The 16653-nt window shown below is 42.6% G+C and overlaps 1 protein-coding gene across 1 annotated transcript; it reads left to right on the top strand.

Moving 5' to 3' along the window:
- Positions 1 to 271: 271 nt before the first annotated feature.
- Positions 272 to 4713, top strand: LOC123482133 (CD83 antigen-like). The gene is made up of 5 exons (XM_045208658.1): positions 272 to 574; positions 668 to 804; positions 956 to 1190; positions 1341 to 1441; positions 3174 to 4713. Exons 1-5 carry the CDS (start codon positions 547 to 549, stop codon positions 3324 to 3326), a joined length of 654 nt encoding a protein of 217 aa, XP_045064593.1. The 5' UTR covers positions 272 to 546; the 3' UTR covers positions 3327 to 4713.
- The last annotated feature ends 11940 nt before the right edge of the window (positions 4714 to 16653 follow it).

Below are 16653 nucleotides of genomic sequence, written 5' to 3'. Positions count from 1 at the left end.
TATCAGGAGAGTGCCGCAACGTATCGGCATGATGATCAGGAGAACAAATTGCAGTCGGTCCTGTGAATAGAGTACACGCGCAATTGAGAAGCTCGCCCCTTATCCCAAATGAAATGCCCACACGCACTGTGACCTAGCACCTTCAATTTAGCGAAATGTCAGGGATCTGTTCAGTATCATAGAACGGTACTGTCCTGAACAACCAGTGGAAGAACGGTGTGATTATGGTGGGCCAGATGGAGATTGTATGGTGCTACGAGTTTTGCGATTTCAAATGGTCACATCCATATTGATCAGGCCACACACCAAACGAGAGCAAACGAACATCAAATGCTGTTGAGGAATGGTGCGCACCGTTTTAGAGAAACGTGTCGTTAAATTCAAAGCGTCACGCAACGTGGCAAACGTTGAATCGAACAGAAAGCTGACCGCACTCGCTATGGGAAATCCCTAGCCTTGTAGATTCACTTCCGTTTTAGATAGCTTTATATAAACTGCAACCCTTCTGTTCTGGATCATCATCTTCATTGCTGTAGTTCTACAAATATGTTTTCTCTACTCGTCTGCGTTATAGGTATGTTGTCATTTCTTTTTAACAACGAGTTTGATATTAGTCCAGCTGGGCAGGCTCACCTGAAGTTATGATTTATCTTGTGTTTTTCTATAGCTGCCTCCTTGCAATGTGGGCTCACACAGGAAATGCCTACCCAAGAGGTGAAGTCCGTTTGTGGAGAGGACTCAATTCTGAAATGTAAAGCAATATGTAAGCCTGGGGTCCAGTACCGGGCAGTGAGGTGGTACAAGGTAAGCTTTCTATTATTGTGATAGCATAAACGGTGTGTTTTGTACCGTCTGACCAAATTCTATACAAGTGCAATATAAGAAAAACATATACAGTACTGGTCCCAGACCAGCTGTTAAGGGCATAGAGTAACCTCACACCCTCTTCTCCCAGCTCGGTGAGGAGCCCTCTAAAAAGGAGTCTGGTCTATTGATGAAGAGGCTATCACATAACGGCACCACCCAATGGTACGCCGGTCTGGAGCGTGAAGTGAAACTTTTGGCTGATGATTCTTTCGATATCTTCCTGCCCAATGTAACGGCTGTTGATAGCGGGAGGTATAAGTGTCTCCTGGCAGCACCTGTAGGAGAGCAGAACCAGGAGGGGCAGGTTCACCTCAGAGTGACAGGTGAGTGTGTTCTACTCTCATTATGTGCTTGTTTTGGTACATAGACCTACTTTATACTGTATGTGAGTGTTTTAAATTGGACCCAGAGAGAGTTCATCTTTTAAAATGTTTCCAGTGATGCTCAAGGATTTGTGGATCATTTTTTTGCAGGTTGCCTTGAGTCCACAGACCAATCAGAAGAAAGGGACACCATCCTAGTTCTTTCCATTGTGGGGCTTGTGGCAGCATTGCTGATATTCACCATCAGCTATGTGAGTTACAACACTACCAGCTGTTCCTCTGACTTATTTTTAAAAAAACATACAGTGGGGAAAAAAAGTATTTAGTCAGCCACCAATTGTGCAAGTTCTCCCACTTAAAAAGATGAGAGAGGCCTGTAATTTTCATCATAGGTACACGTCAACTATGACAGACAAATTGAGGAAAAAAATTCCAGAAAATCACATTGTAGGATTTTTAATGAATTTATTTGCAAATTATGGTGGAAAATAAGTATTTGGTCACCTACAAACAAGCAAGATTTCTGGCTCTCACAGACCTGTAACTTCTACTTTAAGAGGCTCCTCTGTCCTCCACTCGTTACCTGTATTAATGGCACCTGTTTGAACTTGTTATCAGTATAAAAGACACCTGTCCACAACCTCAAACAGTCACACTCCAAACTCCACTATGGCCAAGACCAAAGAGCTGTCAAAGGACACCAGAAACAAAATTGTAGACCTGCACCAGGCTGGGAAGACTGAATCTGCAATAGGTAAGCAGCTTGGTTTGAAGAAATCAACTGTGGGAGCAATTATTAGGAAATGGAAGAAATACAAGACCACTGATAATCTCCCTCGATCTGGGGCTCCACGCAAGATCTCACCCTGTGGGGTCAAAATGATCACAAGAATGGTGAGCAAAAATCCCAGAACCACACGGGGGGACCTAGTGAATGACCTGCAGAGAGCTGGGACCAAAGTAACAAAGCCTACCATCAGTAACACACTACGCCGCCAGGGATTCAAATCCTGCAGTGCCAGACGTGTCCCCCTGCTTAAGCCAGTACATGTCCAGGCCTGTCTGAAGTTTGCTAGAGTGCATTTGGATGATCCAGAAGAGGATTGGGAGAATGTCATATGGTCAGATGAAACCAAAATAGAACTTTTTGGTAAAAACTCAACTCGTCATGTTTGGAGGACAAAGAATGTTGAGTTGCATCCAAAGAACACCATACCTACTGTGAAGCATGGGGGTGGAAACATCATGCTTTGGGGCTGTTTTTCTGCAAAGGGACCAGGACGACTGATCCGTGTAAAGGAAAGAATGAATGGGGCCATGTATCGTGAGATTTTGAGTGAAAACCTCCTTCCATCAGCAAGGGCATTGAAGATGAAACGTGGCTGGGTCTTTCAGCATGACAATGATCCCAAACACACCGCCCGGGCAACGAAGGAGTGGCTTCGTAAGAAGCATTTCAAGGTCCTGGAGTGGCCTAGCCAGTCTCCAGATCTCAACCCCATAGAAAATCTTTGGAGGGAGTTGAAAGTCTGTGTTGCCCAGCGACAGCCCCAAAACATCACTGCTCTAGAGGAGATCTGCATGGAGGAATGGGCCAAAATACCAGCAACAGTGTGTGAAAACCTTGTGAAGACTTACAGAAAACGTTTGACCTGTGTCATTGCCAACAAAGGGTATATAACAAAGTATTGAGAAACTTTTGTTATTGACCAAATACTTATTTTCCACCATAATTTGCAAATAAATTCATAAAAAATCCTACAATGTGATTTTCTGGAGAAAAAAAAATCTCATTTTGTCTGTCATAGTTGACGTGTACCTATGATGAAAATTACAGGCCTCTCTCATCTTTTTAAGTGGGAGAACTTGCACAATTGGTGGCTGACTAAATACTTTTTTCCCCCACTGTATAAAATAAAATAGTTTTGCATGTATTTATTTTTTTGTTTCATGTTATTTACTCAATGTTAATCTTTACCATAGGTCATCTTAAGGAATATGTTATTGCAAAGGAGTAAGAAGTATCCACAAGAACCACTTCTAGATGCACCCCTTGAGAAGAAGGATTTAATGTTGATCTACACTCTGGGGCCAAACTGGTCAGGACAGGGTTCCATAAAACATGTCTGTGTGTGAGAGCCTGTTCTGCTAGTTTGGGCTCATTGGATACTTGAATGTGAAGAGGAAACGCAGAGAAAGACTAGGGCACTTTTAAAGCTGAGCAAGGAGCCTAAGAGTCATGTCTACTTTCCAGGAGAAGAGTTCACCTCTAGAGCAGATGGAGGCAGACAACCCTCTGGCCGGTCCTGTAGAACTAAGATGTGTAGGCTTTTCAAAGAAATGAAACAAACAGAAGCCTACACCCTTTCACTCAGACAGCCAAACAGCAATACAGCCAGGCTAAGGCAGCAGTTCTCCAGCAACGACTGCCTGTCTGCAGCATTCACGCGCCTGTGATGCACAAGGAGCAGGGCCTGGTGAAGGGACCCCACAATCTAAGCCCCAAGATCTAACCCCAAGAAGGAGCTTCAGAAAGGGGTGAAGGAATGGTCCACGATGAGGAGTCATATTGGACAGTTGCGCCATGGCAACGTTGGGGTTAATTCCATTCACATCTTAGCCAAACCAGGAATTGAAATTGACATTGAGTTTTGAACTGGGAAATGACCAATGTGTACAGAATTGATCTTTTTGAATTTCTGCACAGAGAAATGAACCCAACCTTGACTGCATTCCATCTGAGCCAAGCAAGGCTCCCAATGAGCTCTAATGTTTTAGGCATACTTTAGATTTTTTGCTAGGCCAAAACAATACATGATGAATTTTTTTAATGCAGAAACAAAAAATAAAATTGTCTTCCGCCAAGCAAACCATAAGTAAAGGGGCTTGAAAAACTGGCTAAAAGAAATTGGCAGAAAATGAAACATAAAAAGTTCTGTAAATAATGTTGTAAAGTATCACAAGTACATGTACTGTGTGTTCTGAAATATCACTGTTTTAGATAAATGCTGTCTTACCTTTTAAGATGAGTCCTCACTTTTGTAGTCACCACAGTTTGAGTGTCTTTCTGAGAATGTGTGGTCTCTTTCAGTCATCTCATGTTATTCGGGTTAATCTAAATGTTTTTATTTATTTTTATTTTACCATTTACAGATGTTCACAGACTAGATAACATTGATCAATATAACATTTAAGAAAACATACTATTTCATATTTCATATTAAAAATAATACATTGAAGTTTGTTATATAGTACATTGTATTTGGAATTTATAGTGAAATAATCTGGCAATGATTTGTAGGAGAGCACAAAATGTCTGTCGATTAAATGAATTAACTATATTCATTGGATGGCGGTTTTGATTTTTAAATAAATATGTACATAATTTATTTCGCATAAATAATAACTTTCACATGAACAGGATGTTCAACTCCTACCACCTCTTAACTGATATTTTTGTCATTGTCAATCTTCTTTGAGAATCATCCCAACACATTACAAGGCGGAAACATAGCCCTGTAAACTAAAGTATATCACACACGTGTTCTTAACATTTGTACTTTTGTGTACATGTGTTGGCAATCAGAACCCTGATAGAAAAGAGTCGCAATGTTTGAAGACAACTTTTTTTAATGCATCACAGGACAGATTAGAAAATGATCAGAGCATGAACATGGGTGATTGTCTCTCATCAAAAGCATGCAAAACATTATGGCATACAACTATGCTACGAAAGTACACATACATAACATCAACGGACAAGAAAATAAAGCTTATTGTTTAACGCTGCTCGTGTTCAAAAGGGCTCATCTTAATGTGTGTAACGTTATGGTTGTCAGTTCATATAAGTGTTTGGTTGTATGGACTGGAGGGAGGTAAGAAGTATTATTAATATCATGTTTAAACACTATTGTACAGTACATCTCTCTGAAATCTACCTGGTGAAATCAATCACTTGTCTCTAAGCTTATTGTCTGATCTAGGGTTGAGTAGGTGTAGCTATATTTGTACCAATACAAAATGGTCCAAGTCAAGGTGGATATATATACTTTTTTTAAGGACACACCTTTAAAATATATATTCTTAAAATCTTGCAAAATAAATTCCTTAATTTGATGAGACATAAAAACACACAATTTCACATTGGTCCCATTGCATAGTGAAGTACTTCCATTTTGTGCCAACAAATTGTCCATGGGAGATGATTGGCTTGTTACGGAAAAGTTCACAGCTTGTTTTTCTAGCTAATTGTACATTCATACTTTGGTCATTTGTGCCTTTTATAATTAATAGGTAATAAATAGCTTAATAAATATATTTCATAAATTACACAGTCTATATGGCACAGCATGATGAGGCAGTGCAGTTTAAAGGTGGTCAGCAGCAATAAACACATTTCCTGTTGAAATTCGTGTTCAGACAAAAAACACTATGGCTTTCTTTCCTCCTCTCTTAGGTGAAACTACATAATGTAAACATCACCCATCCTACAGGTAAACTTGGTTTAGTTAGCAGAGTATTGAGACAAAAAAGGTAGAAAAGTGCATAGAAGACAGCAATGAGACTAAAACATGAATTAGAGTGGACACTAGTGGGGGAAGACACATTCTTCCTTTAAAAAGCAATTAAAGGTCCTGAGTAGATAGATGTCTATAATACTATTGGCTCAACTTTGATGTTAGTTTGTGTAGTGTGTCCCACCCACTACAAATACCCAACTGTTCTTCATTGGCAGGATAAAGGATGCCATCTGGGTTCTTTGGGGACCAACAATGTAGGACCAACAACGTGAGAGACCCCTCAGACCACATCTACAGTACAAATAGTTTGATCAGCATCAGGAATGCCCCAAGTCCTAAAATATAAACAGAACAGTTGTTAAATAACAAGTTATTTTGTTTATTTCAAAATCTCTCATTGTAGTTAGAACATCAGGCATTTTCCTGTAGCATCAAAACTTGTTTTGATAGTAATTGAGCTCTGATAATATGCAGTTATCTATATTATAATACACTAAGGATTCTAAGCTGCAGGAGGGTGTCCCTCCTACAATTTTGGGCCAATTTGATTCATTTTAAGCTCAAAAGAAGTGCGTCGTCCTCCCACATGATATTGTCCACTTTATAATCCGCTGTGTTTTGTATTTTTGTTTATTATCCCGGTTTTTGTGTTTGGAACTACTTGAGTCCGGTCTCGAGGCCAGTTTGCTTCATCATCATCCCGCAGCAACAGGAAATGTGAATTATGTGGATTATAATGAAAGGACATTTTTGTAAGGGTTGATACATTATTCGTTAGGGCAAATCAAGTCTGGAAATTACAAACTTTAGATTACTTTTTAAAACTTGAATACACAAGTTTGCATTTCCTGCTGTGCAGGTAAATTCTCAGCAACAAAGGAGTGATCAAATTAAGATCCTACATCTGTATTGAGTGTCTCTGTCTTGTCTCGGTGTCAGATACATTTTTACTTGGTCTTGATTCTGTCTCGGACAGTGATGACTCATTATTTCTTGAATTGGACCAGCGGAGTGAAGAACTCAGTTATCAGCTCCCATTCACCAAGCCAAATATTCACACTCCTTTCATGACACATTAATATCTTCTTGCCTATTGAAACCAGGGCTTCCTACTTTACTCATAACATTACTGTCCTTTACTTTCACAGAAATGTATCCTCAAATATTGTCACGCTCGTCAGAATTGATTTGCTGCTAGGGAAGACATTGTTTGAAAGTCGCATGCTCACTATTAGTAAGGGGAAACTGGGGGAAGTTGTAACATATTTTGTCTTTTCATCTATTATAGACCTGTTTGGTTCGTGATCATTTGTAGAGTGACTATTTACCGTCAGCATGAATGTTTTCACCATTCTGAATGTCTAAAGAATACATATCTTCTGAAATATCAACACAGCAATACTGGACATTTTGAACTCTTTTTATGGTGGAGATTTGACAATTGATGGTCTTGAATTGGACTCGCATTTTTCTGGTCTTGGTCTTGACTTGGTCTCGTACCCCTAACCCCCCTCCTGATCTCGGTCTTGACTTGGTCTCGTACCCCTAACCCCCCTCCTGATCTCGGTCTTGACTTGGTCTCGTACCCCTAACCCCCCTCCTGATCTCGGTCTTGACTTGGTCTCGTACCCCTAAACTCCTCCTGGTCTCGGTCTTGACTTGGTCTCGTACACGGAATGGCACGGTTACTATTGCATCATGTCAATGCCATTATGACGTCATTTCGCTGCCAAGGCAAAGCTTAGGCCTATAAAAGCGCGGGTCCAGCTACTCAGTGGGTATAGCAATAAGAGGCCACTAAGAGGATGCCCAAGAGAAGATGACATTGATGAGGAGGATAGTTGTAAGGTGCGTACACTGCGCCAGGCTGCCACCACGGCCGTGTCCAAACAGAGGGAGTCTCACAGCTACAGACTGGACATTTCAGATTACCATGGCAATTATGCGTCACAATAGTAATATTAATGCAACATGCAGCCAGCAATCTGCGGTATCCAAGGTACAGTATCCTATCAACTGCAAGGGTGCTGCTGCGCTTATAGTCTATGGAAGGCCCATGTGTAAAATCTTCAACAGCATCTTAAACTAAGTCTCAAATCCTTTCAAATAAAGAGGTCAAATAAAGCAAGGTACAGTGGTATATTTGAACCTGCAAAATCGTCAGTGTTTCCTACTTACAAAGCATGTAGAGGTCTGTCATTTTTATCATATGTACACTTCAACTGTGAGAGACGGAATCTAAAACAAAAATCCAGAAAATCACATTGTATGATTTTTAAGTAATTAATTTGCATTTGATTGCATGACATAAGTATTTGATACATCAGAAAAGCAGAACTTAATATTTGGTACAGAAACCTTTGTTTGCAATTACAGAGATCATACGTTTCCTGTAGGTCTTGACCAGGTTTGCACACACTGCAGCAGGGATTTTGGCCCACGCCTCCATACAGACCTTCTCCAGATCCTTCAGGTTTCGGGGCTGTCGCTGGGCAATACGGACTTTCAGCTCCCTCCAAAGATTTTCTATTGGGTTCAGGTCTGGAGACTGGCTAGGTCACTCCAGGACCTTGAGATGCTTCTTACGGAGCCACTCCTTAGTTGCCCTGGCTGTGTGTTTCGGGTCGTTGTCATGCTGGAAGACCCAGCCACGACCCATCTTCAATGCTCTTACTGAGGGAAGGAGGTTGTTGGCCAAGATCTCGCGATACATGGCCCCATCCATCCTCCCCTCAATACGGTGCAGTCGTCCTGTCCCCTTTGCAGAAAAGCATCCCCAAAGAATGATGTTTCCACCTCAGTTCTTCACGGTTGGGATGGTGTTCTTGGGGTTGTACTCATCCTTCTTCTTCCTCCAAACACGGCGAGTGGAGTTTAGACCAAAAAGCTCTATTTGTGTCTCATCAGACCACATTACCTTCTCCCATTCCTCCTCTGGATCATCCAGATGGTCATTGGCAAACTTCAGACGGGCCTGGACATGCGCTGGCTTGAGCAGGGGGACCTTGCGTGCGCTGCAGGATTTTAATCCATGACGCCGTAGTGTGTTACTAATGGTTTTCTTTGAGACTGTGGTCCCAGCTCTCTTCAGGTCATTGACCAGGTCCTGCCGTGTAGTTCAGGCTGATCCCTCACCTTCCTCATGATCATTGATGCCTCATGAGGTGAGATCTTGCATGGAGCCCCAGACCGAGGGTGATTGACCGTCATCTTGAACTTCTTCCATTTTCTAATAATTGCACCAACAGTTGTTGCCTTCTCACCAAGCTGCTTGCCTATTGTCCTGTAGCCCATCCCAGCCTTGTGCAGGTCTACAATTTTATCCCTGATGTCCTTACACAGCTCTCTGGTCTTGGCCATTGTGGAGAGGTTGGAGTCTGTTTGATTTTTATTTATTTTATTTTACTTCACCTTTATTTAACCAGGTAAACCAGTTGAGAACAAGTTCTCATTTACAACTGCGACCTGGCCAAGATAAAGCAAAGCAGTGCGATAAAAACAACACAGAGTTACATATGGGGTAAAACAAAACAAAGTCAAAAATACAACAGAAATACATATATATACAGTGTGTGCAAATGTAGCAAGTTATGGAGGTAAGGCAATAAATAGGCTATAGTGCAAAATAATTACAATTAGTATTAACACTGGAATGATAGATGTGCAAGAGATGATGTGCAAATAGAGATACTGGGGTACAAATGAGCAAAATAAATAACAATATAGGGATGAGGTAGTTGGGCGGGCTAATTTCAGATGGGCTGTGTACAGGTGCAGTGATCGGTAAGGTGCTCTGACAACTGATGCTTAAAGTTAGTGAGGGAGATAAGTGTCTCCAGCTTCAGAGATTTTTGCAATTTGTTCCAGTCATTGGCAGCAGAGAACTGGAAGGAATGGCGGCCAAAGGAGGTGTTGGCTTTGGGGATGACCAGTGAGATATACCTGCTGGAGCGCAGACTACGGGTGGGTGTTGCTATGGTGACCAATGAGCTAAGATAAGGCGGGGATTTGCCTAGCAGTGATTTATAGATGGCCTGGAGCCAGTGGGTTTGGCGACGAATATGTAGTGAGGACCAGCCAACAAGAGCGTACAGGTCACAGTGGTGGGTAGTATATGGGGCTTTGGAGACAAAACGGATGGCACTGTGATAGACTACATCCAATTTGCTGAGTAGAGTGTTGGAGGCTATTTTGTAAATGACATCGCCGAAGTCAAGGATCGGTAGGATAGTCAGTTTTACGAGGGCATGTTTGGCAGCATGAGTGAAGGAGGCTTTGTTGCGAAATAGGAAACCGATTCTAGATTTAACTTTGGATTGGAGATTCTTAATGTGAGTCTGGAAGGAGAGTTTACAGTCTAACCAGACACCTAGATATTTGTAGTTGTCCACATACTCTAGGTCAGACCCGTCGAGAGTAGTGATTCTAGTCGGGTGGGCAGGTGCAAGCAGCGTTCGGTTGAAGAGCATGCATTTAGTTTTACTAGTGTTTAAGAGCAGTTGGAGGCTACTGAAGGAGTGTTGTATGGCATTGAAGCTTGTTTGGAGGTTTGTTAACACAGTGTCCAATGAAGGGCCAGATGTATACAAAATGGTGTCGTCTGCGTAGAGGTGGATCTGAGAGTCACCAGCAGCAAGAGCGACGTCATTGATATACACAGAGAAAAGAGTCGGCCCAAGAATTGAACCCTGTGGCACCCCCATAGAGACTGCCATAGGTCCAGACAACAGGCCCTCCGATTTGACATATTGAACTCTGAGAAGTAGTTGGTGAACCAGGCGAGGCAGTCATTTGAGAAACCAAGGCTATTTAGTCTGCCAATAAGAATGCGGTGGTTGACAGAGTCGAAAGCCTTGGCCAGGTCAATGAAAACGGCTGCACAGTACTATCTATTATCGATCGCGGTTATAATATTGTTTAGGACCTTGAGCGTGGCTGAAGTGCACCCATGACCAGCTCGGAAACCGGATTGCATAGCGGAGAAGGTACGGTGGGATTCGAAATGGTCGGTGATCTGTTTGTTGACTTGGCTTTCAAAAACTTTTTGAAAGGCAGGGCAGGATGGATATGGGTCTGTAACAGTTTGGATCTAGAGTGTCACCCCCTTTGAAGAGGGGGGATGACCGCGGCAGCTTTCAATCTCTGGGGATCTCAGACGTTACGAAAGAGAGATTGAACAGGCTAGTAATAGGGGTTGCGACAATTTCGCGGCTAGTTTTAGAAAGAAAGGGTCCAGATTGTCTAGCCCAGATGATTTGTAGGGGTCCAGATTTTGCAGCTCTTTCAGAACATCAGCTGTCTGGATTTGTGTGAAGGAGAAGCGGGGGGCATGGGCAAGTTGCAGCGGAGGGTGCAGAGCTGGTGGCCGGGGTAGTGGTAGCCAGGTGGAAAGCATGGCCAGCCGCAGCAAAATGCTTGTTGAAATTCTCGATTATTGTAGATTTATCGGTGGTGATAGTGTTTCCTAGCCTCAGTGCAGTGGGCAGCTGGGAGGAAGTGCTCTTATTTTCCATGGACTTTACAGTGTCCCAAAACTTTTTGGAGTTAGTGCTACAGGATGCAAATTTCTGTTTGAAAAAGTTAGCCTTTGCTTTCCTAACTGCTTGTGTATATTGGTTCCTAACTTCCCTGAAAAGTTGCATATCGCGGGGGCTATTTGATGCTAATGCAGTACGCCACAGGATGTTTTTGTGCTGGTCAAGGGCAGTCAAGTCTGAGGAGAACCAGGGGCTATATCTGTTCTTAGTTCTGTATTTTTGAATGGGGCATGTTTATTTAAGATTGAGAGGAAATTACTTTTAAAGAACAACCAGGCATCCTCTACTGACGGAATGAGATCTATATCCATCCAGGATACCTGGGCCAGGTCAATTAGGAAGGCCTGCTCGCTGAAGTGTTTTTGGGAGCGTTTGACAGTGATGAGGGTGGTCGTTTGACCGCGGACCCGCTACGGACGCAGGCAATAAGGCAGTGATCGCTGAGATCCTGGTTGAAGACAGCGGAGGTGTATTTAGAGGGTAAGTTAGTCAGGATGATATCTATGAGGGTACCCATGTTTACGGATTTAGGGTTGTACCTGGTAGGTTCGTTGATAATTTGTGTGAGATTGAGGGCATCTAGTTTAGATTGTAGGATGGCCGGGGTGTTAAGCATATCCCAATTTAGGTCACCAAGCAGTACAAACTCTGAGGATAGATGGGGGGCAATCAATTCACATATGGAGTCCAGAGCACAGCTGGGGGCTGAGGGGGTCTGTAGCAAGCGGCAACAGTGAGAGATGTATTTCTGGAAAGGTGGATTTTTAGAAGTAGAAGCTCAAACTGTTTGGGCACAGACCTGGATAGTATGATAGAGCTCTGCAGGCTATCTCTACAGTAGATTGCAACTCCACCCCCCTTTGGCAGTTCTATCTAGACGGAAAATGTTATAGTTGGGGATGGAAATTTCAGAATTTTTGGTGGCCTTCCTAAGCCAGGATTCAGACACTGCTAGAACATCAGGGTTGGCGGAGTGTGCTAACGCAGTGAATAACTCAAACTTAGGAAGGAGGCTTCTGATATTTACGTGCAGAAAACCAAGACTTTTACGGTTACAGAAGTCAACAAATGATAGCTCCTGGGGAGTAGGAGTGATACTGGGGGCTGCAGGGCCTGGGTTAGCCTCTACATCACCAGAGGAACAGAGGAGGACTAGAATAAGGATACGACTAAAGGCTTTAAGAACTGGTCTTCTAGTGCGTTGGGTACATAGAATAAAGGGGGCAGTTCTCCGGGCGTTGTAGAAAAGATTCAGGGCATTATGTACAGAAAAGGATATGGAAGGATATGAGTACAGTTCAGGTAACCCTAAGCGTTGGGTAACAATGAAAGAGATAGCGTCACTGGAGGCACCGATTGAGCCGGTCTCGGCGTATATGGGGGGTGGAACAAAGGAACTATTTGAGGCAGTTTGAGAGGGATTAGGGGTTCTACAGTGAAATTGTATAATAAGAACTAACCCAAACAGCAATAGGCAAGGCATAATTGACATGGGAGAGAGGCATAAAGCAGTCACAGGTGTTATTAGAGAGAGCTAAGACAACAACTGGAAATAGCGATAACGTTTGGGCTAAGGCTAAACAGAATAAACAGGACAGGGTACCGTGTAAAGGAACAGTCCAGCAGGCATCAGCTGTGCAGCTGAGTGATCATAAGGTCCAGTGAACAGCAATATGTGAGTCCGAGAGCAGTTCAAATTGGTGCTTCAGCACAGCTAGCAGGGAGCACAGTTGTAGTTTGCGTGTGCTAGCGGGCCGGGGCTGGCAGATGGATCTTCGTGGTCGTCGCAACGGGAAGCCTGTTGAAACCACATCAGACTATTTTGTCGGCAAACCAGTCGTGTTGGATCGGCGGGGCTCAGTGTCAACACTAGGAGGTCCCGTCCGGTTGACAGAGAGGTAGATAGCCGGGAGATGGGCCTGAGGCTAGCTCAAGGCTAACTGGTGCTTGCTATAGGGCAATGGTAATTAGCCAACAGGTTGCAGCTAGCTAGCTGGTTGCGATGATCCGGCGCTAGGGTCCAGTGATTCCGGCAGAAAGTCCAATAAGCTCTGGGTCGATAGCACGCTGTGCAGACTGGCCGACGAATTGTCCAGGCTAGAGCTAGAGCTGGCTGGTGGATAGTGTAGGCCACGGACAGTGGTGAAGATGCTAACGGTGACTAATAGCAAGTAGCCATTCAGTTGCAGCTACACTAGCTACACTAGTTTCAGCTTAAGGTTCTTGATTAAAGTTATAAAGAAATAATAGAATCCTTTCCACGTTGGGTGAGGCGGGTTGCAGGAAAGTATATTTAGTTAAAGAATGAAAAGTAAAAATTGAGAAATATATACAAAAAAACAAGAAACAGGATATTTACACAAGGACAATGAATAAAAGCGAACGCACTGCTACGCCATCTTGAGTGTGTGGACATGTGTCTTTTATACAGGCAACGAGTTCAAACAGGTGCAGTTAATACAGGTAATGAGTGGAGAACAGGAGGGCTTCTTAAAGAAAAACTAACAGGTCTGTGAGAGCCAGAATTCTTACTGGTTGGTAGGTGATCAAATACTTATGTCATGCAATAAAATGCAAATTAATTGCTTAAAAATCATACAATGTGATTTTCTGGATTTTTGTTTTAGATTCCGTCTCTCAGAGTTGAAGTGTACCTATGATAAAAATTACAGACCTCTACATGCTTTGTAAGTAGGAAAACCTGCAAAATCGGCAGTGTATCAAATACTTTATCTCCCCACTGTACATAATTCTGCATCACAAAATTCATTTTCTATTGTAGGCTACTGTTTTTTTTAACACATATGGATAACATGGTTTCAGCCTAACAAAACATGTGCCAGCAACACAAGCAGCACCGGGCATATCGCACATCTCGCTGACTTTTGTAATGGTCCAGAAAGCAAGTGCCTACAAAAACAATAGTCTACCACAAGTTTATTTAAATGCTCCGGAGTTGAGAAGGTTGATAGCCTATACAGAGTCTATTTTCTTTGCAGGAGGGGGGATTTGCATTAAATCAAAATATTAATTTGCAATGATTTACCGCCCGTAAGGGCACGGTGCCGCTAGCAATGTATATTTTGATAACAGTGCCACTTATTTGTGCAATCAAAATGTAATCCATTATATTAAAAAAAGCATACTTTACCATAATGTGCGAATTGATTGTTTGCTGAGTTAGTGGTTGTCATAGAGACAGTTTGTCTGCTTATCACTAATGGAGTAAAAAGAGTGACATGAGCAATATGATGACAACAATGATTTATATGAATATCAAATGGTATGTTGTGTTATACACCAATAACGTCAGGGGCAACCATACCTGAGAAGTACAGCATGGTCTCTTCATATACCCCATCCTGTGAAAGAGAAAGAAAGGGGTAAATATTTAGAAATGTTTACTAGGCTGGCACTTGGCAGGCAGTAACAGAGGAGAGGAAGGTGAATTGTATGAGTTGACTTACCTTGGTGATGCAACCAGTAGTTAATGTGACATCGGGACATTCACTGAGGATGACTTTGCCGGGGAACACATCCTTGCATGGAAAACTGCATTCGCCTTTGCCATTTTTGTAGTATGCAATTGGCTGTAGCGAGAAAAATAATATTTCACGTCATGTCTCAATTGAAATGGCCCTTGCCCTTCTGCATACTGTTGATGATACTATCAATGGTGATATGTAAAAAATAGTGGTAATAAAAATGCCTGACTCCACATTGTATCAACTTGTCATGACCACATATACAGTACCAGTCAAAAGTTTGGACACACCTATTCATTCAAGGGTTTTTCTTTACATTGTAGAAAAATAGTGAACACATGTGGAATCATGTAGTAACAAAAAGTGTTAAAGAAATCAAAATATATATATTTTTTGAGATTCTTCAAAGTAGCCACCCTTTGCCTTGATGACAGCTTTGCACACTCTGCATTCTCTCAACCAGCTTCACCTGGAATGCTTTTCCAACAGTCTTGAAGGAGTTCCCACATATGCTGAGCACTTGTTAAATGATAAATGATAATATGCCATTTAGCAGACGCTTTTATCTAAAGCGACTTACAGTCATGCGTGCATACATTTTTACGTATGGGTGGTCCCGGGGATCGAACCCACTACCCTGGCGTTACAAGCGCCATGCTCTACCAATTGAGCTACAGAGGCTGCTTTTCTTTCGTTCTGCGGTCCAACTCATCCCAAACCATCTCAATTGGGTTGAGGTCTGGTGATTGTGGAGGCCAGGTCATCTGATGCAGCACTCCATCACTCTCCTTCTTGGTCAAATAGCCCTTACACAGCCTGGAGGTGCGTTGGGTCATTGTCCTGTTGAAAAACAAATGATGATAGTCCCACTAAGCGCAAACCAGATGGGATGGCGTATCGCTGCAGAATGCTGTGGTAGCCATGCTGGTTAAGTGTGCCTTGAATTCTAAATAAATCACAGACAGTGTCACCAGCAAAGCGCCCCCACACCATCACACCTCCTCCTCCATGCTTCACGGTGGGAACCACACATGCAGAGATCATCCGTTCACCTACTCTGCGTCTCACAAAGACACGGCGGTTGGAACCAAAAATCTCAAATTTGGACTCATCAGACCAAAGAACAGATTTCCATGGGTCTAATGTCCATTGCTTGTGTTTCTTGGCCCAAACAAGTTTCTTCTTCTTATTGGTGTCCTTTAGTAGTGGTTTCTTTGCTGCAATCCGACCATGAAGGCCTGATTCACACAGTCTCCTCTGAACAGTTGATATTGAGATGTGTCTGTTACTTGAACTCTGTGAAGCATTTATTTGGGCTGGAATCTGAGGTGCAGTTAAATCTAATTAACTTATCCTCTGCAGCAGAGGTAACTCTGGGTCTTCCTTTCCTGTGGCGGTCTTCATGAGAGCCAGTTTCATCATAGCGCTTGATGGTTTTTGTGACTGCACTTGAAGAAACTTTCAAAGTTCTTGACATTTTCCAGATTGACTGACCTTCATGTCTGAAAGTAATGATGGACTGTCGTTTCTCTTTGCTTATTTGAGCTGTTCTTGCCATAATATGGACTTGGTATTTTACCAAATAGGGCTATCTTCTGTATATCCCCCACCCACCTTGTCACAACACAACTGATTGCCTCAAACGCATTAAGAAGGAAAGAAATTCCACAAATTAACTTTTAAGAAGGCACACCTGTTAATTGAAATGCATTCTAGGTGACTACCTCATGAAGCTGGTTGAGATAATGCCAAGAGTGTGCAAAGCTGTCATCAAGGCAAAGGGTGGCTACTTTGAATGGTGTTGATTTAACACAATTCAAGTCTTGAATTGGACTCGCATTTTTTCTGCCTTTAGAATATATGAAAGGCCCGTGCTTAAAATGACCCGCTGCCCTGTTTCCCCCAACTCTTAAACTAAGCC

Source organism: Coregonus clupeaformis, chromosome 28 (assembly GCF_020615455.1).
Source record: "Coregonus clupeaformis isolate EN_2021a chromosome 28, ASM2061545v1, whole genome shotgun sequence".
Classification (NCBI taxonomy): Eukaryota; Metazoa; Chordata; class Actinopteri; order Salmoniformes; family Salmonidae; genus Coregonus; species Coregonus clupeaformis.
Note: the sequence above shows the minus strand (reverse complement) of the source record. Positions and strands in the feature narration are given on the sequence as shown.